The following is a 22,085-nucleotide window of genomic DNA, read 5'->3' on the forward strand; positions in this document are numbered from 1 at the left end:
CACTATACCATTCACTCATATACCCTTATCTTACATATGGAATTTGTGCATGGGGATCAACAACATCCAGTCACCTAAAACCCCTAAAAACCCATCAAAAGGCAGCAGTAAGAATGATAACAAATTCCTACTCCCGCCAGCATACTTCACCAATTTTCAAAAGTCTGAATCTGCTCACCATTAAGAACATCCATACTTATTCATGTGCCTACTACATACACAGAACAATACACGCAAATATAAGCCATCCAATCAAACTTTTCCTCACCAACCTAAACAGGACACATGACCACAACACAAGACACAGATCTCTTTTTGATATACCTCGTGTCCATATCACACTGTAAAAACTATGCAAGTCCCTTCTCAAAAATCACTTACTCACCCACAACTAAATAAATACTGAATAATTGTATCTCATAAAGTGTATCTCATATATGTATCTCATTATTGTATCTCATAAATGTCAACCTGTGACCCAATCAAACTTTGTTACTATTTAACTTCATTACCTAACAAAATACTCCATTCTCTACTGATTACACAGCAACACAGTAAATGACCATATGACCTGTCTTTGTAATACTCATTTGTACTAAATTGTTATCTGTTTTACAATAATTTTTGTACCACTGAATATATCATTGCTTAGTTAATCTTAAGTTAATTTTAAGCCTGCCCATAATGCTCTGCATACAAGGGGCTTTGGCATGCTGCACTTTAAAAATTGTATTCCTTGTACTTCTCTGTATCATGTTCAAATAAATAAATAAATAAATAAATAAATAAATAAAAGGCGTACATAAGCGCTGACTCAGCACAGGCACTGCAGAAGCCGGTTACTGGCTCACATAGGGTTCAGGCTTCTTGATCTACCGGGTTTAATCAAGGTCCTTCTGACCTACCTATGAAAGAATGTTGCCTTAATTATTAAGTGATGCCTTTTCCACTTTTCTCGCACAGATGTGGACATTTTCCTGGCCAGGAAGTGGGTGGTAGGTCGCCAGATGGTGCGCATCGTCAGTGGCCCTACAAACCATTACACAAACAACAACAAGTTTGTTGTTTGACTCACAGCGATTTTGATAATTTTCTTCGGAAAATCAGAACTTTGGCGAATCCCTGAAGAATGTACTGATAAGTAAGGTATGACGGTGAGTCTGTATTATTTTTTCTACTTAATAAAATTCCTAATGGCTACTTAACCTTGGAACACTCCCGGTTGTTGATCTGGCCATGTAGGCCTTCCGGTTGTTGATCTGGCCATGTAGGCCTCCCGGTTGTTGATCTGGCCATGTAGGCCTCCCGGTTGTTGATCTGGCCATGTAGGCCTCCCGGTTGTTGATCTGGCCATGTAGGCCTCCCGGTTGTTGATCTGGCCATGTAGGCCTCCCGGTTGTTGATCTGGCCATGTAGGCCTCCCGGTTGTTGATCTGGCCATGTAGGCCTCCCGGTTGTTGATCTGGCCATGTAGGCCTCCCGGTTGTTGATCTGGCCATGTAGGCCTCCCGGTTGTTGATCTGGCCATGTAGGCCTCCCGGTTGTTGATCTGGCCATGTAGGCCTCCCGGTTGTTGATCTGGCCATGTAGGCCTCCCGGTTGTTGATCTGGCCATGTAGGCCTCCCGGTTGTTGATCTGGCCATGTAGGCCTCCCGGTTGTTGATCTGGCCATGTAGGCCTCCCGGTTGTTGATCTGGCCATGTAGGCCTCCCGGTTGTTGATCTGGCCATGTAGGCCTCCCGGTTGTTGATCTGGCCATGTAGGCCTCCCGGTTGTTGATCTGGCCATGTAGGCCTCCCGGTTGTTGATCTGGCCATGTAGGCCTCCCGGTTGTTGATCTGGCCATGTAGGCCTCCCAGTTGTTGAACTGGCCATGTAGGCCTCCCGGTTGTTGAACTGGCCATGTAGGCCTCCCGGTTGTTGAACTGGCAATGTAGGCCTCCCGGTTGTTGAACTGGCCATGTAGGCCTCCCGGTTGTTGAACTGGCCATGTAGGCCTCCCGGTTGTTGACCTATCCATGTAGGCCTCCCGGTTTTTGATCTGGTCATGTAGGCCTCCCGGTTGTTGAACTGGCCATGTAGGCCTCCCGGTTGAACTGGCCATGTAGGCCTCCCGGTTGTTGACCTGGCCATGTAGGCCTCCCGGTTGTTGAACTGGCCATGTAGGCCTCCCGGTTGTTGAACTGGCCATGTAGGCCTCCCTGTTGTTGAATAGGCCATGTAGGCCTCCCGGTTGTTGAACTGGCCATGTAGGCCTCCCGGTTGTTGAACTGGCAATGTAGGCCTCCCGGTTGTTGAACTGGCCATGTAGGCCTCCCGGTTGTTGAACTGGCCATGTAGGCCTCCCGGTTGTTGACCTGGCCATGTAGGCCTCCCGGTTTTTGATCTGGCCATGTAGGCCTCCTGGTTGTTGAACTGGCCATGTAGGCCTCCCGGTTGAACTGGCCATGTAGGCCTCCCGGTTGTTGACCTGGCCATGTAGGCCTCCCGGTTGTTGAACTGGCCATGTAGGCCTCCCGGTTGTTGAACTGGCCATGTAGGCCTCCCTGTTGTTGAATAGGCCATGTAGGCCTCCCGGTTGTTGAACTGGCCATGTAGGCCTCCCGGTTGTTGACCTGGCCATGTAGGCCTCCCGGTTGTTGAACTGGCCATGTAGGCCTCCCGGTTGCTGAACTGGCCATGTAGGCCTCCCGGTTGTTGACCTGGCCATGTAGGCCTCCCAGTTGACCTTGCCATGTAGGCCTCCTGGTTGTTGATCTGGCCATGTAGGCCTCCCAGTTGACCTGGCCATATAGGCCTCCCAGTTGTTGACCTAGCCAACTAGGCCTCCTGGTTGTTGACCTTGCCATATAGGCCTCCTGGTTGTTGACCTAGCCATGTAGGCCTCCCGGTTGACCTGGCCATGTAGGCCTCCCGGTTGTTGACTTGGCCAACTAGGCCTCATGGTTGTTGACCTGGCCATGTAGGCCTCCCAGTTGTTGACTTGGCCACGTCGGCCTCCCGGTTGTTGACCTGGCCATGTAGGCCTTCCGGTTGACCTGGCCATGTAGGCCTCCCAGTTGTTGACCTGGCCAACTAGGCCTCCCGGTTGTTGACCTGGCCATGTAGGCCTCCCTGTTGACCTGGCCATGTAGGCCTCCCGGTTGTTGACCTGGCCAACTAGGCCTCCTGGTTGTTGACCTGGCCAACTAGGCCTCCCGGTTGTTGACCTGGCCAACTAGGCCTCCCAGTTGTTGACCTGGCCACGTAGGCCTCCCGGTTGTTGACCTGGCCAACTAGGACTCCCGGTTGTTGACCTGGCCAACTAGGCCTCCCGGTTGTTGACCTGGCCAACTATTCCTCCCTGTTGTTGACCTGGCCAACTAGGCCTCTCGGTTGACCTGGCCATGTAGGCCTCCCAGTTGTTGACATGGCCAACTAGATCTCCCAGTTGTTGACCTGGCCATGTAGGCCTCCTGGTTGTTGACCTGGCCAACTAGGCCTCCTGGTTGTTGACCTGGCTAACTAGGCCTCCCGGTTGACCTGGCCAACTAGGCCTCTCGGTTGTTGACCTGGCCAACTAGGCCTCCCGGTTGTTGACCTGGCCAACTAGGCCTCCTGGTTGTTGACCTGGCCAACTAGGCCTCCCAGTTGTTGACCTGGCCAACTAGGCCTCCCAGTTGTTGACCTGGCCAACTAGGCCTCCCGGTTGTTGACCTGGCCAACTAGGCCTCTCGGTTGTTGACCTGGCCAACTAGGCCTCCCGGTTGTTGACCTGGCCAACTAGGCCTCTCGGTTGTTGACCTGGCCAACTAGGCCTCCCGGTTGTTGACCTGGTCAACTAGGCCTCCCAGTTGTTGACCTGGCCAACTAGACCTCCCGGTTGTTGACCTGGCCAACTAGGCCTCTCGCTTGTTGACCTGGCCAACTAGGCCTCCCAGTTGTTGACCTGGCTATGTAGGCCTCCTGGTTGTTGACCTGGCCAACTATGCATCCCAGTTGTTGACCTGGCCAACTAGGCCTCCTGGTTTTTGACCTGGCCACATAGGCTTCCCAGTTGTTGACCTGGTGAACTATGCCTCCCAGTTGATGACCTGGTCAACTAGATCTCCCGGTTGATGACCTGGTCGACCAGATCTCCCGGTTGTTGACCTGGTCAACTAGGCCTCCTTGTTGATGACCTGGTCAGCCAGGCCCCTTAGTTGATGACCTAGTCAACCAGGCCTCCCAGTTGATGACTTGGTCAACCAGGCCTTCCAGTTGTTGTCCTGATGAACCAGGCCTCCTGGTTAATGATCTGGTCAACCAGGTCTCCCAGTTGATGACCTGGTCAACCAGGCCTCTTGGTTGATGACCTGGTCATCAAGGCCTCTTGACTGATGACCTGGTCAATCAGGCCTTCCAGTTGATGACCTGGTTAACCAGGTCTCCTGGTCAATGACCTGGCCAACCAGGCCTCCTGGTTGATGACCTTGTTGACCTGATGAACCAGGCCTCCTGGTTAATGATCTGGTCAACCAGGTCTCCCAATTGATGACCTGGTCAACCAGGCCTCTTGGTTGATGACCTGGTCATCCAGGCCTCTTGATTGATGACCTGGTCATCCAGGCCTCTTGATTGATGACCTGGTCAATGAGACCTCCCAGTTGATGACCTGGTCAACCAGGTCTCCTGGTTGATGACCTGGTCAACCAGGCCTGGTTAATGACCTGGCCAACTAGATTTCCCAGTTGATGACCTGATCAACCAGGCCTCCCAGTTGATGACACCAATATCTCTCCATCAAGGGCATCATCTCATCAGTGCAACCTTTCAACATAGGAGTGTCCCAAGGCAGTGCTCTTGGCCCTCTGCTTTTTTTTCATATGCATCAGGTACAAATATTTGACATTTCTCGTGTCTGGTTAAATCTCTCTAAAATTTCAGTGTGCATAAAAGGGCCTAAAATCTGAAACTTTGCCAAAAAGCACCAGAGCCACTGTCTCAGCCAGCATTTTCAAAATTTCCATTAATATATCCCTAATATATCCCTAATAAACATCAGCTAAACATGTGAAAACTACATATCCATATTATTAATGTCACGAACATTTGTTAAACAATATTATCTTATTCTCAATATCTGTAATCCTCCCCTTTATGTTAATATGCTAGGCTCCTCATCACATATAATCATAATCAAACCTGTAATTCCATAACAATTAAACTTGATAAAAGCCATATAGCATGAACTAATAGGACATGCAATTCTCTTGTATTCATTGTAACTCTTAAATTTATACTTACACTCACCTGAGAGACTGTATGTATAAAATTACTCAAATTGTCATTGCCTTATTCATCTTAAGTTAGTCTGGAATGCTCTGCATATTAAGGGGCTTTCTTCATGCACACCTAAATGTGTTTCACCTTTGTACAAACATTGTATCTTGCTGGAATAAAGTATTATTATTATTATTACTTTTATTATTATTATTATTATTATTATTATTATTATTATTATTATTATTATTATTATTATTATTATTATCTTCCAAGTTCATCTTAATAACGTAGACCTGTTCTTATCAGCAGACACAACTTTTGTCATCTCCCACCCAAATTTGAATTCTTTCAGTAATACCCCTAATGGAATTAGTCATTTGCCTGACTTTTTTGGGGGGGTTATCCTAGGTAATTTACACATACATGTATATTACTAGGCATGTTAATTGTACTCTTGTATTCCTGTACCTGTATGACTACAAAAAACTCAGTGTACTTAAAAGGACCTAAAATCTGAAACTTTCCCTTAAGATTCCAGATGTTCCGAAGATAACACAGTAAGTATCAGGGGCCCAAGGCTATTCAACTGCCTCCCATATACATAAGGGGGATTACCAGTAGACCCCTAACAGTCTTCAGGAGGAAGCTGGATAGATACCTAGTCAGTACCTGACCAGCTGGGCTGTGGTTTGTAAACTGGATTGTGTACAGCTGGCAGTAACAGGCTGGTTGATCAGGCCCTGATCCATTATGAGACCTGGCCATGGACTGGGGGTGTTGACCCATGGAACATCCTTCATGAATACTTGAGGTATTCCCTATCTGCCTACCACTTCAAAGCTACTGTTAAAAAGCCCCTCCTTGTGAAAATAGTCCTGACAACATATTTATAATACCAAACAAATCCTGAAACCCTGTCTTTCACCCAATATTATCCCTGTTCGTGTTCCACCTTTCTTCAACTCTCATTTATTGCTAGATAGGCAATATACTATCTTAATATATTTTGTATTAATTCAAGTTGGACCAGTTCTTGTTTCTGAAAAGGTTGAAGGAAAATACATGGGGACCCTGTTTATGCAGCAGGTTAGGTTTTGGGCTACTGCTGTAAAGCAAAAATCAATGTAAAATGAAACATAGCCTTTTTTCGCTTTCAAATGCTCATAAAAGCATGATAACATGTTTACGCTATCATATATTAACCCTTAACCCTTTGATTGTTTCGGTCGTATATATACGCCTTATGCGCCACTGTTTTGGACGTATTTATACGCATAAATTCTAGCGGCTTCAAATCAAGCAGGAGAAAGCTGGTAGGCCTACATGTGAGAGAATGGGTCTGTGTGGTCGGTGTGCACCACATAAAAAAAAATCCTGCAGCACGCAGTGCACAATGAGAAAAAAAAACTGACCTTTTTTTTTTGATTAAAACGCCGACTTTGAGGTGTATTTTCGTGTAGTATTTATTGTTGTATTCTCGTTTTCATGATCTCACGTGATAAAATGGAAAACATATTACAGAAATAGAGATGATTTTTATTAGTTTCACGATGAAAACCACCTTGAATTGAACTCCAATTAGCGGAAATGTTCAATTTTTACCAATGTTCAGGAGTAAGCAAATCACACCACACGTCCAATATACGTCAACTGGGGAGTCTAATGTTCTTTCACTAGTGCACAGATATTATTTGTACCATTTTTATAATAATGCAGTAGTCTGCATAACAGTAAATTTTGTATTTTTTGTATGGAAAAAAATAAAAATAGAAAGCAATAGTAATATAAGAGGGGCCTAGAGATGTGACCAATGAACAGAGGATATGTTATTTTAGTGCCAAGAATGTCTACAGTGTTTATTCTGGACCCTATTTTGAAATTGGCATCTTTTTTAATTTGTGTAAAATTGGCCAAATTGCCAATTTCTGACCATTTTATTGGGTAGTTCAAATCGGTAAATGGGCAGTTTCTTGTACTCAACTGATAGAAAAAATGGAGTTCTAAAGAAATAGCTATGAGTTTAGTCAACTGGAACAACGAAATTGGCCAAAAACAGGGCTCAAAGTCGGCGAAATCGCCGATGTGTATATGTCGCAGAGACCGCTAATTTCGCGGGAGCGTAATTCCGTGAGTTTTTGACCAAATTTCGTACTTTTTGTGTCATTACCATTGGGAAAAGATTCTCTATCATTTCATAAGAAAAAATAATTTTTTTTTTCAAAAACTTTTACGACATAGAATGACAGTTTCAGAAAGGGGCTTGCAACAGTCAAAGGGCTATATGGTCCAAATGTATATATACATTCTCTCGCGTAGCGCCCCGAATATTTTGAGAAATTTTTTTTTTTATAGGAAAAAAGAGCATGTGGTACCCAGGCATCCCCAATTTTTTTCATATGGTGCACACTGAGTGCGCACACTCATTCACTCAGGTCTAGGCGACTCAGGCCTATCGTGCCAATGTTGAATGAATGACAAAGGAAACGTATATACAGTGGACCCTCGGTATTCGATATTAATCCGTTCCTGAGAGCTCATCGAATACTGAAATTATCGAAAAGCAAATTAATTTTCCCCATAAGAAATAATGGAAATCAAATTAATCCGTGCAAGACACCCAAAAGTATGAAAAAAAAAATTTACCACATGAAATATTAAGTTTAATGCACACAAACTGAAGAAGGCATGCACAGTTTGTAGTACTCTACTAACAATAGAATACATGACACTTACCTTCAATGAAGATCTGGTGATGATTGATGGGATGGGAGGAGGGGTGAGTGTCGAACTTATTGTTTAGAAGGGGAATCCCCTTCCATTAGGACTTGAGGTAGCAAGTCCTTTTCCGGGGTTACTTCCCTTCTTCTTTTAATGCCACTAGGACCAGCTTGAGAGTCACTGGACCTCTGTCGCACAACAAATCTGTCCATAGAGCTCTGTACCTCCCGTTCCTTTACAATTTGTCTAAAATGGGCCACAACATTTTCATTATAATAGTCACCAGCACGGCTTGCAATAGCTGTGTTAGGGTGATTTTCATCCATAAAGGTTTGCAGTTCAACCTACTTTGCACACGTTTCCTTAATTTTTGAAGTAGGCACAATGGATTCCACAGCTGGCATAGGCTTCTCAGGTTAGCCCCAAACCCTTCAAAATCTTTCTTAATTTCCATACTAATTCTCACCCTTTTTACCACAGGGTTGGCACTAGAAGCTATCTTGGGGCCCATGGTGACTTATTTTGCAGAAACAAGCACCAAAAACACTGTGACAATATGGAATGTACCAAATGTATCCTTAGATGCGAGCACACTGGCTGGCTTGTAAACACTGGCACGCACGGGGCAGTTCAGGCCACACGTGGACATGTCTCGGATGAATCGCGTGTGGCGAGGCAAAGTTTTTGCATTAAAATGTATCGAATACCGAATTTATTGGATACCGATGCCATCGAATACCGGGGGACCACTGTATACGTTTGGGGCGCTACACGAGAGAACATCCATATACGTTTGGACCGTTTTAGGCTTAAGTGAGCAATAGAGCTGGGTATAAAAAAATGCATATACAGTACACACAGTAATTACCTTTAAAATATTTTCATTCTTAGCTTATAGTGAGTGGTGAATATATTTATTGTAGCATGTCTGAATAAATGAAGAATGGGTATAATAGAAAACCATTGCATTAGTGAAATGCCATAAAGTGAAGCACTGTAAAGCAGGGCCCTCCTGTACTGGTTTGACATTAAAGTTATTGAGTATCATAAACTTCTAAGTAGCATCATAGAAGCTAACACTTGGGGTTCATTTAAAAGTAGGTTAGACAGTATTTAGAGCTGATTTTAAATTCAGAGTAAATTTATAATTTAAGGCAGCAAGAAAGAAAAATTGTTTATGAGCAAAATCATATTTATTTACCATAAAATTTGTACTGTTACATGTTTATTTTTTCTGTGTGCATTTGCAGGCCTTGCTATTTAACCCTTTCAGGGTCCGTCCCGTAGATCTACGGCTTCACGTTGAGTGTCCAAACCGTTGATCTACGCCAAAATTCTAGCGCCGTCAAATTTAGAGCGAAAGCGCTCATAGGCCTACATGTGAGAGAACTGGTCTGCGTGGTGGGTGTGCGCCATAAACAAAAAATCTAGGTGCTCGCATAGCATTGTGGGAACGCTGGCTCAGTTACCCTTGTTCACCATGCCTCGTCGCAAGTCAGCTCTCACTCCCCGGAAAATTGGGACTCTCCTCTTCCTATCTGATAGTTCTGACACTGATGGAAGTGGAAATGAAGATGAATTCTATGGCTTTGATCAGTTAGTGACCGAAAGGAATGACTAGGATATCAATAATAGTGCAGAAAACCCTGACGATCCTCAACCTTCTACCTCTGGTGTGGGCACTCGTAACTCACGGTCGGTTGTACCTCAACGCAAGAGAAAACTAATATTTTCGCGTGGCCAGGCCTCTGACTTCAGTAATGATGATGATAGTGACTTGGATTGTGATTTTATTGCGCTTGACGATCATTCGAGTAGTGATAGTGAGGAATCATATTCACCAGTGAAGCGTCGGTATGTGCGCCGCCGCATGAGCTCGGGTAGTGTACCCTATGCTGTGCCCAGGGGACGGAGTACATCCCGGAGTACATCCCGGAGTACATCCCGGAGTACATCCCGTGGCCCTACACCAGGTTTAGATAGTGATAGTGAAGATGATGTGGCTACACTTGGCATGGATAGACCACAGGCATCAGTAGATGGTGGTAGTGGTGATGGTAGTGGCACCGCCATGCGTGACTCACCAGCCCAGGCTGGGACCCACGCTGCTGACTCAGTTCAAGGACAAAGCGGAGCGTCAGCCACCAGCCCACCACAACCACAACCAGCCTATGATGTCCAGTATCCACCAGCAAACCGTATCTGGGATTGGCAGCAAAATCCCAATTTTGTTCCCAAGCCCCACCACTTTGATGACTCTCAAAGTGGAATTCTACCTACTTGTCCCCTTGGAACCACGGCCAATGAACTGGAATTCTTTGAATTATTCTTTGACCAGCCATTGATGGAAACTATTGTCAGGGAAAGTAATAAGTATTTTGAGTACACCATGGCAAATACGATCATATCACCACAGTCAAGACTACACAGGTGGAAAGAGACGACTGTTGCATAAATGTATTTGCTTTTTGCAACAATAATGTTTATGCCTCATGTCTATAAGCATAATATAAAAGCATACTGGTCCACAGATCGGCTAATTTCTACCCCGGTCTTCAGTGAAATCATCCCAGTGAACAGGTTTATCTTACTGTTACGTATGTTGCACTTCTCTGACAAAACCAGGCCTGACAGAAGTGACAGGTTATACAAGATTAGAAATGTTTTCATGTATCTCAAACAAAAGTTCAGCATATACTTTTATCCATTCAAGAATCTTGTAATTGACGAGTCTTTGATTTTGTTCAAAGGTAGACTGTCATTCAAGCAGTATATACCGAGCAATAGGAAACGCTTTGGTATAAAACTGTTTGTACTCTGTGACTGTGACAGTGGCCTGGTGTTGGATATTGTTGTATACACGGGAAGTAAAACATTGCAAGATACCAAGATGTTATTGGGTATCTCAGGTGACGTAGTGAGAAACATGATGGCACCTTATCTTGGTAAGGGGCATACATTATATACCGATAACTGGTACACAAGCCCATTACTCAGTGATTTCATGCAAGTGAACAAGACAGATGTGTGTGGCACAGTGCGTTCTAATCACAAACACATGCCCCAGGCTCAACGCAGGTGCTCGTGGTGATGACGTGCAGGTGTTTACTGCCACTGACATCATGGCATTACGGTGGCATGACAAACGAGATGTTACATTGTTGACAACCATTCACCGTAATGAAATGCAAGACAGTGGCAAAGTTGATGGAGTGACTAATGAACGTATTCGAAAACCAGTGACAGTGATTGATTATACACAAAACATGCACTTGGTTGACAAATGTGACATGCAGATTGGTTTTGTTGATTGTGTTCGTAAGAGTTACAAGTGGTACGTGAAACTTTTCTTCCATCTCATGGACATTTCAATGCTCAATGCATATAATATGTACCAAACAAAGACTGGCAACAGACCACCGTATGGTGAATTTTGTTTGTTGTCAGACAACTCATAATGAAGTACCAGGTAAGAACACCTGCTATAGAACAAGGTCCTCGAATTACTCAGGATATACCCAAGCGTTTGAGGAGGGAAGGTGATCATTTCATAATACAGCTTCCTTCAACTCAGAAGAAATTTGCTCAGAAGAGATGCATTGTCTGTGCACAAACAAAACGACGGCAATAAAGACGCAAAGACACTCGGTTTATGTCTGAGGAATGTAAGGTGCCTCTGTGTATGGTGCCTTGTTTCAAGGAGTTCCACAAGCTCCAGCAGTTCTAAAACCATGTCCAGTGATTGATTATACACAAAACATGCACTTGGTTGACAAATGTGACATGCAGATTGGTTTTGTTGATTGTGTTCGTAAGAGTTACAAGTGGTACGTGAAACTTTTCTTCCATCTCATGGACATTTCAATGCTCAATGCATATAATATGTACCAAACAAAGACTGGCAACAGACCACCGTATGGTGAATTTTGTTTGTCTGTTGTCAGACAACTCATAATGAAGTACCATGTAAGAACACCTGCTATAGAACAAGGTCCTCGAATTACTCAGGATATACCCAAGCGTTTGAGGAGGGAAGGTGATCATTTCATAATACAGCTTCCTTCAACTCAGAAGAAATTTGCTCAGAAGAGATGCATTGTCTGTGCACAAACAAAACGACGGCAATAAAGACGCAAAGACACTCGGTTTATGTCTGAGGAATGTAAGGTGCCTCTGTGTATGGTGCCTTGTTTCAAGGAGTTCCACAAGCTCCAGCAGTTCTAAAACCATGTCCAGTGATTGTAAATATATGATAGAACATTAGTATTATACAAGATTTGTGCATGTTTATTGTAATAAACAACAGTGGTAAACAATAATATGATAATAACTTTAGTGCGGTTATTGTGTTCAATACAGTGAGTTTATATATATACATTATATACAGTATTGGTCTCTCAGGCCCCAAATGTTAGTAGGAAAAGAAAAAAATTGGAAAAGAAAAGAAAAAACTACAAAAACCGCTAAATAAAGTAATGTGCGTATGTGGAATTCGTCGATGTTGCCGCCACCACATCATTTTGGACAAACTTCTTGGCACTGTATCTCGGTGAGTACTGATCAGAATTTTTTTTTTTGTCTTATTACCTTCACAAAAATATGCTCTTTAATTCTGTAAGAAAAAAAATTTTTTTTTTTTTTTTTTTTTTTTTCAAAATTTCTTGGACACTGGAGCACCACTTCAGATTTTGGCCTTGGACCCTGAAGGGGTTAAAGCATACACAATCATATGCATGGCAATTCAGGGAAAACTGAATTCTGTAATTACAGGGCAGGTGGTTGTTCATATATTACATAAAAATCTTTGTATAACTAAGAGTTTTATGGAAGATGCTTCATAATGAACTAGAAAATTTGAGTAATGACAATTGCTCAAACACATTGCTAATCATCTTTTCTTTTACAGCTCATGTGTACACCAGTGCCAATACTTGAGTATCATGAGGTACACGAAGTGTCAGTAATACCACCTCATGTTGTGTCAGCCTCAAGTAATGTGTTGGCACCTAGTACTTTTACCAGTGACAATATTTGAGTGTCCAGTACCATGTTAACACCCAGTACTGTGTCAGTGCTCAATACTGTTACCAGGACTTGCAGTAGTATGTCACAAAGTACTGTAGGTGTAAGAAATACCCAGTACTATTAAGCTCATCATAGTGACAGAAATGCTATATATTGTCAACAGTAGAAGAGTTACAGCATACCAGTGTCAGCAGTGGAAGAGTTGCAGCAAACCAGCATCAGCAAAGCCACCAAGTGAGAGAAATACTTTGTATGTGAATTATCAACTTTGGAAGTCATACATCATGTAAGTGTCAGGTTTTTATATAGTATCAGTACACTATCTTAAGAGCCTCCCTAAACATGCTATCTACTACATACCCACTCTTGACATCCTGTATATGCAAATTCATTTGGATATATTTGTGCTGCATTGTCTCATTGTATTAAAAGTTTGTTCACTTACCACATGCACATGTTGTGTTGACATGTGCTTAAAAAAATCACTCTTCAAAGAAAATGTGTGAATATTTAATTTAAAGTTCAGGAAATATTTGTTAACAACTCCACTGTTGTATGTATTATCTAATTATGTAATATGCATGAATGATGAAAACTAACATGTCCTTGGATGAAGCAAGTCACAACATTAGAGATGAGAGAGATGATGTTTCAGTCTGTTCTGGGCCATCATCAGTGTTAAATATGTATAACTGTTGGAGTTATTGAGATCTTATTAGTTAATTAACTTTGTTCAGTAGTATAATTGCAAGCTATTAACTGTGTGCTTTACATTGTCAGGTAAATAGTCATCCAAATTAAAAACTAGATTCAGTGTATAGGTATATATCATCCCTCTTCTTTCCACATTTTGTAAAATTATTTCTTCATTCAGTCCTTGTGTCCCATTCTCAGCCAGAGTGTCTGGCCCAAGACCAGGCCTGGGAGTAGAAAAACTTTCTGAACTCATCAAAGGTATATCAAAGGTAGTTTTACTGCACTCCTGTATGTCAATTTTGATTATGCAAATTTTTTATTCATAGGATATTCTTACCTTTTAAAAACAATATTTTTCAGTCAGTATATGTCTTGATACTTAATATTCATCCAAATACAGTTTAGTAATAAAATGTCCAACAATTTCTTTGACTTAATGTGCTATCATCTTTCCTGATTAGTTAAAATTGAAGTCCTGTATAATAACTGTTAAAGGGTATACTCTTCTTTTATTGTTAAAGTTTAAAGGTATATCTTGCAGTGTGTAGCTGTTATAAACTGTAGTTTGTGTTTCACACTTTGTAAAGGTTGAGTCTTCAAGGAATAATCATATTTATCACACTCGCTACTGTATCTTTAATCATAAAACGTAACATCTGAAATTAATGACTCAGTGAGCATTGTGATATGCAGATTAACATAATCTCTTTAGCACTTAGTGCATAACACATTGTGATAGACCATTGTGATAGACCAGTTTACATCATCTGGTCAGCAGTAAGAGTATAACACATTCATATTCAGTCTGAAATGCCAGTTTACATGATCTAGTAAGTGCGAAACACTTATATTCACTGTGATAAGCCAGTTTACATGTCATAATGTAAGTTCATTCACACTGTAATGTTAGTTATCATTTAGGTTAAGTAAACATAATGTCAATGTTCAGTGCTCTTAAATAACTTTCATAACAATTTAATCTTTGCAGAGTATAGCAGTTCATAGAAAACATTTGAGGATTTTGAGCTCTTGAGGTTATGTATAGAATTATTTTTTAAATATATAAAAGAAAGTATATAATTATTCATTGTTAAGTCTATTTAAGATAATTATTTCTGCATAATATATATCATGTGTAGATGAAATTGGTATTTCGATTACTCTCACAGTGTTTTTAAAGTGTATCTTATGGATTTTGAGGCATTAATTGAATTCCAGTTCTGAAAAACACCCTTTCATTCAAAAGAAAATTGTCATTGTTATAAAATTTGAAAACATTAGTGTTCATATAAACTTAATATATACTGATATATATTGGTGTACCTTGTTAAAAAATGTATAAAAATATAATCCAGGAAAACATACGAATATTTATATGGTAGAAGAATCGTGTCAGATTGCAATATGTCTGAAAAACTTAATAAGGAATATACTGAAGCAATACAAATAAGATTTCATAAAACAGATAAATTATATAAATGTTCAGTGTGTTTAAAGAACTTTCCCAAAAAATCTTTTTTACTAGCACACAAGAAAATTCATAAACGTGATAAATCAAATCGGTGTTCAGTGTGTCTAAAAGCTTTTTCACATAGTTCATCTCTAGTAAAACATTTAAGAAGCCATACAGGAGAAAAGCCATATCAGTGTTTGGAATGTCTTAAAAGATTTTCTGATAGATCATCTCTCTTAAATCACATAAAAATTCATACTGGAGAAAAACCATATCAATGCTCAGTGTGTCTAAAAGACTTTCCAGGAAAGTTTCATTTAATAAGACATACAAGAACTCATACAGGAGAGAAACCATTTCAGTGTTTGGAATGTCTTAAAAGCTTCTCAGCCAAGTCCAATTTAGTATCACACATGAGAATTCATACAGGGGAAAAACCATTCCACTGTTCAGTGTGTCTAAAAGGTTTCTCAGATAAATCCCCGCTAAAGAAACACTTGAGAATTCATACAGGAGAGAAACCATACCAGTGTTCAGTATGTCTGAAGTACTTTAATCAAAAATCTCATTTATTAGGACATAGTAAAGTTCATACAGGAGAGAAACCACATCAATGTGCAGTGTGTCTGAAATACTTCTCAGTAAAATCTTGTGTAGTAACACACATGAGAATTCATACAGGAGAGAAACCATACCAGTGTTCTACATGTTCAAAAGCTTTTTCCGATAGATCATCTCTATCAAAACACATGAAAATTCATACTGGAGAGAAACCATATCAGTGTACAGAGTGTCCAAAAAACTTTTTACTCAAGTCTTGTTTAGTAAGTCACCTGAGAGTTCATACAGGAGAAGCACCATATCAGTGTTCAGAATGTCTTAAGGTCTTTAAGCAAAAATGCCAATTAAACACACACATGAGAGTTCATACAGGTGAAAAACCACATCATTGCTCAGTATGTCTGAAAGACTTTAAACAAAAATCTCATTTAGCAAAACACATGAAGATTCATGCTTAATAATTTTCTTGAAAAAACCACCCAGCAAGTAAAACAAGTTTGTAAACGATAGAAACCTTAGCTAATAGCTCATGAGTTATGTAGCCTGATAAAGGAACACTACATGTAATGACTGATGATAACTCTACAAACAATTCAGTCACTGAAGGTGGAATGAGATCAAACTGGATTGCATCTCCACTTAGTAATGTGCCTCAGCAATTAAGTGCACTCTCGTTTCCATAGTTCTGAGTAATTTGTGTCTTTTGACACTGAGCAAATTTTCCATTCCATGTTTTGGGACCTTCCTCTCCATTAAATGTATTCTTGACTTATTTATAGCTGGTGACTTGGAATAAGTATTGTATCATGGCTTGTCATTTGTATGATTTTTCTCATTTTCTTAAATCTTGTAGTTATTTGCTTATTTATGGGTTGTGGCTTGAGACAAATTTTGGATCCTGTTTTGTGGGCTGTGTCTTGTGGAACCTTGTTGCTTTCAGACTATTTTTGACTGATTTCTTGGTTTTGATTAAGAATATGTATACAGTAGGGCCCATCTTATACGGCGGGTTAGGTTCCAGGCTGTCACTGGAAAGCAGACATCACCGGAAGGCAGAATGCCATTTTTTTCCATTTATAAATGCATATAAATACCAGACAACAAGTTTACACTAAATTATATTAAGTTAGTAATAGAACCAGGCATTAAAAACACACAAAGTAAAATACATTCACAGTAAATTCATTACTTATCTTAAAGTATTTGTAATCTTAATGTAGGGAGAGAAGTGAGTAGTACTTATTTGTAGGAAGTCAGGTGCAGGTAGCCCAGGTGTAGGTAGCCCTGACTCCCCGTCTCATACTTAATATACGATATTTAAAACATCCCAGAGAGGTAAAATACACATACAGTACACTCATTATTTACCTTAAAATATGTGTAGTCTTAATATAGGAAGAGAGGTGAGTAGTATTTATTTGTAGGAAGTCAGTGTAGGTAGCTGGTAGGTGTAGCCCGCCTGGGCTACACCTACCGGCTACCTACACTGTGGCCCAGAGCCATATTATTAACATCGACATACCTTGTTCACTGAATTTAATCATTTCTAACAACTACCTTTAGATGCCATCATAAATGAAGGTAGAAGTAATGAATAATTCATGCCGAAAATTGTAAACAAAAGCGGAGTGAGGGAGTGGCTGGGCCAAACGCAGATTCATAAACGTTTTCTCTGATGGCTGAGCAGAGAAAACGTAATGTTGTCCCTCCACCCAGCTACCACACAGGTCCACAAATATTATTATCAGAGCACTCATAAAATATGCAATAAATGCCAGACAACAAGTTTACACTAACTTATATTAAGTTAGCAATAGAAATAGGCATTAAAAACACAATAAAAGTTAAGATACACAAAGAGTACACTTATTACTTACCTTAAAATATTAATATTAATGTGTGAGAGGTGAGTGGCAGGGTGTTTATTGAATAAAATCAGAATGGCACACCATCATCCTCTAACTTGGCACTCAAAGCAAGAAGCTTATGACTTCTCTTTTTATCACAGCTAACCTTAGACGCCATCGTCAGTGAGAGCCAACTAGTTAACGAAAGAGTAAATGAGAGAGAGAACGAGATACAGAGTTGAGACAATGTAAGAACACAAACTGAACAGGTAGTGGACGATCACTTGGTCAGGCGAAATAAATGCGTATTAACCCTTTGACTGCCGCAACCCCCAATCCTGAGGTGTCTCCTGGTGTCGCAAAATTTAAAAAAAAAAAAAATTATTTTTTCTTATGAAATGATAGAGAATCTTTTCCCGATTGTAATGACACCAAAAAAAAACGAAATTTGATGGAAAACTGACGGAATTATGCTCTCGCGAAGTTAGCGACCTCGGCGCTGTTTACAAATCGGCGATTTTGCCCACTTTGTGCCCTATTTTCGGCTAATTCCATTGTTCCAGTCGCCCAAACTCATAGCTATTTCTTTAGAACTACATTTTTTCTATCGATTGAGTACAAGAAACTGCCTATTTACCGATTTCAACTACCTAATAATGTGGTCAGAAATTTGCAATTTGGCCAATTTCACGAAAACTAAAAAATATGACAATTTCAAAATAAGGTCCAGAATGAACAATGCAGACATTCCTGGCTCTAAAATAACATTTTCTTTGCTCATCAGTCATGTCTCCAGGCCCCTCTGATATTACTCTTGCTTTCTATTTTGAATTTTTATTCAAACAAAAAATAGAAGACTTACTATTATGCAGACTACTGCAATACTGTAATAATTGTATAAATAACATCAACCCATTCATGGGTGCATATTAGAATGGCTAGTTGGACATTTATTGGACAATGGCATCATTTGTTTACTTTTGAACAAAGTCAAACATTTCCCCTACTTTGAGCTCCATTTCTAGGTTCTTTTTATAGTAAAATCAATCAAAATCACCTCTATTTCTATAATATGTTTTCCATTCTATCAAAGGAGACCAAGAAAACGAGAATACAGCTATAAATACTATACGAAAATAGACCACAAAGTCGGCATTTTAATTAAAAAAAACGGTCGGAGTTTTTTTTTTTCTCATTATGCACTGCGTGCTCTAGGATTTTTTTTATATGGTGCACACTGACCACACAGACCCATTCTCTCACATGTGGGCTTACCAGCTTTCTCCTGCTTGATTTGAAGCCGCTAGAATTTATGAGTATATATACAGTGGTCCCTCGCTTTTCGTAGTTCTCGGCAATCGTAAATTTCGCCAATCATAGGGGTATTTTCGTATAAACATGGACTCGCTTTTCATAGGTTGACTCGCGAATAGTAGTTCGTCCAGGACGCTTACGCACCGTGTGAGCTGAGGAGGCCTCCCTACCCAGCCAGTGTGGCATTGTTTACCAGTGAGTGAAGGTCCCCTCAAGTGCTCCTACGAAATATTTCATAATATTCCACTCATTTTAGTGCTTGCAAGTACTAAATAAGCTACCATGGCTCCAAAGAAAGCTCCTAGTGCCAAGCCTGTGGTAAAGAAGGTGAGAAATATGTACAGTGACATAGTCTTGTACCATTTTAGGGAAGTGTTAAAGAGACGCCAGAAACAGAGCTCTCTCCACAGTTACTTTGCAAGACAAGACTAGAGTGACTCTCAAGGTGGTCCTTGTGGCATTAAGAAACAGAGAAGAGAAGCAACCCCAGAGAAGCAATTGGTACCTGAGGTGTTGCTGGAAGGGGATTCCCCTTCCAAACTGTAAACAATCCAATCTCTCTCCTCCTCCAGTCTCCCATACACTAAGAAGAATCTCCAATAAAGGTAAGTGTTATGCTGTTAATGTTTCATTCATCATTTCCCATTGTACTGTTTATGTACTACATGTATATTTCATGTAAAAATTTTTTTTGTTTTAATACTTCTGAGTGTCAGAAACGGATTAATTGTATTTACATTATTTCTTATGGGGAAAATTGATTCGCAAATCGTAAATTTCGTTTATAGTAGCTCCTCCAGGAACGGATTAATTACGAAAAACGAGGGACCACTGTACGTCAAACACGGTACCTCGTAAGACGTATATATACGGCCGCGACAGTCAAAGGGTTAATATGTGTCTACTTTTAGTTCATTCACGTCCATTTGTAAGAGTTTGTAAAACATTTACCTCAATATTTTTTTATTATAATAATAATTACCTCACAATACAAATACTCTTACATTGTGTACAAGTTAGTTCAGAATAAACAAACAGCAACACACCATATTTAGAGTGAATGAAGATAATAATAATAATAATAATAATAATAATAATAATAATAATAATAATATTATTATTATTATTATTTATTATAAAAAGCACTAAACCCACAAGGGTCGTAAATTGCTATATATAGAGTAAAGGCATACGAAAAGAATATTTTTCTACAGGTATCCCCCAGTTTGACTAGAGAAAACGTAATTCTTCCGACGCTACCTACACAGCTGCTTTGTAAACAAATCTCATATTTACATTAATTTTTATTCTGTGAGTGTATGTATCATGTTTATATGCTATGTAATGGGTTTCATATATAATTTTGAGGAAAATATCAATGATGGATTAATGAAAATGCCTATATTGATGTAAAATAAGACATTTAGTGTGCCCAAGAGTGATTATTATTATGTAGTATTGGCGTCATGAGTAGAGAGAGGCTTAGCGATTTTAATGTGTACCTGCACACCAGCACAGTGTGTAAGTATATTTAGGTACAGGTACACTTAAGTATAATTATCAGAGTACATATAAAATATGCAGTAACTTTAAAACACTTGAGATTTTGGAAAGTTTCCTGACATAATAGATGAGGTCACAGAAAATGTAAACAAACCGGGTGGGGGCGCCGTATTTGAAAGACTGCTTGCCGTATAGCAAATTTTGGTCATAATTTGACATCGCCATATTAGCGGAACGCCATAAGGCGAAATGCCGTAAAGCGGGGCCTTACTGTATATATTTTAAAATGTGCACTGTGGCATTTGCCCAACTGTTAACCCATGGAAACTTGGTTGCTCTCTAGGTTGTAGTTTAGAATGATTTATGAATTATGTGCAGCTGATTCTCATTAGTAATAATGCTTTTTTGTAATATAATATTTCTGACAGTGTTTGATTATATATGAAACATTTGCTTTTCTACCATACTTTTTGTAATACATTTGCTTTTTGAAAGTTCCACCTTAAGTAGACTATAATTATAATTTGCTTTTCAAATTATTTCCCTTAAAGGGCTTCTTTGACAAAGGTGAAGGACTCTTGAATTGAAGAAATGAAGCCGTTCTCCCTTTCTTCAGAACGACAGAATGATGCTATCCTTTGTTTTTCTTTTGACCTAAATAGTGGGAATATTAGCTCTTTTGTAGAAATTTGCTCCTTGTCTAAAGGAAAAAAAAATGTTCACTGTCCATCTGTAATGTTCCTTCAAAATCTAGTTCTTTGGTGGTCTATCGCTGCCAGAAGGAAACTAGAGCATCTAGGGATGTGTCATGTGACCTATTGATGGGGGGTATTAACCCTTTGACTGTCACAACCCCAAATCATAAAGTGTCTCTCTGTTGCAAAATTTTCAGAAAAATAAAATTATTTTTTCTTATGAAATGATAGAGAATCTATTCCTGATGTTAATGACACCAAAAGTATGAAATTTGATGGAAAACTTATGGAATTACGCTCTCACAAAGTTAGCGATCTTGATGATGTTTACGCATCAGCGATTTTGCCCACTTTGAGCCCTATTTTCGGCCAGTTCCATTGTTCCAGTCGACCAAACTCATAACTATTTATTTAGAACTCCATTTGTTCTATCTACTGAGTACAAGAAATTGCCCATTTACCAATTTCAACTACCTAATAAAGTGGTCAGAAATTGGCAGTTTGGCCAATTTCATGCAAATTAAAAAAGATGCCAATTTCAAATTAGGGTCCAGACGAACAATACAGTCATGCCTCCAGGCCCCTCTTATTTTACTCTTGCTTTCTATTTTTAATTTTTATTCACACAAAAAAATAGAAGATTTACTGTTATGCAGACTACTGCATTATTGTAATAATTGTATAAATAATGTTAATCCATTCATGACTGTGTATTAGAATGGCTAATTGGACACTTATTGGCCAATGACGTCATTTGTTTACTCAATTTCAAGGTCTTTTCCTCTTCAAGGGGGGCTCCTTGGCATAATGAAGAGGCTCTTGGTCTGAGGAATTAGACCTGTCGGTCTCCTTCCTCAGACCGAACCTAATTAACCCCCAATCCCCCCTTCCCTATCCCATCCTCTCCTTTTTCCTTTCCTCCTCCTCCTCCCCACCCCTCCCTTTTGCCCTTCCTCTTTTTGGCCTTTGGGATTTTTCCCACAGGCGCGCTAGTTCCCAGGTAGGGGAAAGGGTACCGGGGTCCATCC

The 22,085-nt window shown here is 40.2% G+C and overlaps 1 protein-coding gene across 2 annotated transcripts; it reads left to right on the top strand.

Annotated features, from left to right (window-relative positions):
• Positions 1–892: 892 nt before the first annotated feature.
• On the top strand, positions 893–21,282 carry LOC128687705 (zinc finger protein 271). Of its 2 annotated transcripts, none has more exons than XM_070079924.1 (2): positions 893–1,154; positions 12,870–21,282. In XM_070079924.1, exon 2 carries the CDS (start codon positions 15,089–15,091, stop codon positions 16,154–16,156), a length of 1,068 nt encoding a protein of 355 aa, XP_069936025.1. In that variant the 5' UTR covers positions 893–1,154; positions 12,870–15,088; the 3' UTR covers positions 16,157–21,282. The 2 variants fall into 2 exon arrangements, with proteins under 2 accessions (XP_069936025.1, XP_053631283.1); XM_053775308.2 differs by having other exon boundaries at positions 893–1,146.
• The last annotated feature ends 803 nt before the right edge of the window (positions 21,283–22,085 follow it).

Source organism: Cherax quadricarinatus, unplaced genomic scaffold (assembly GCF_038502225.1).
Source record: "Cherax quadricarinatus isolate ZL_2023a unplaced genomic scaffold, ASM3850222v1 Contig45, whole genome shotgun sequence".
In the NCBI taxonomy this organism is placed as follows: Eukaryota; Metazoa; Arthropoda; class Malacostraca; order Decapoda; family Parastacidae; genus Cherax; species Cherax quadricarinatus.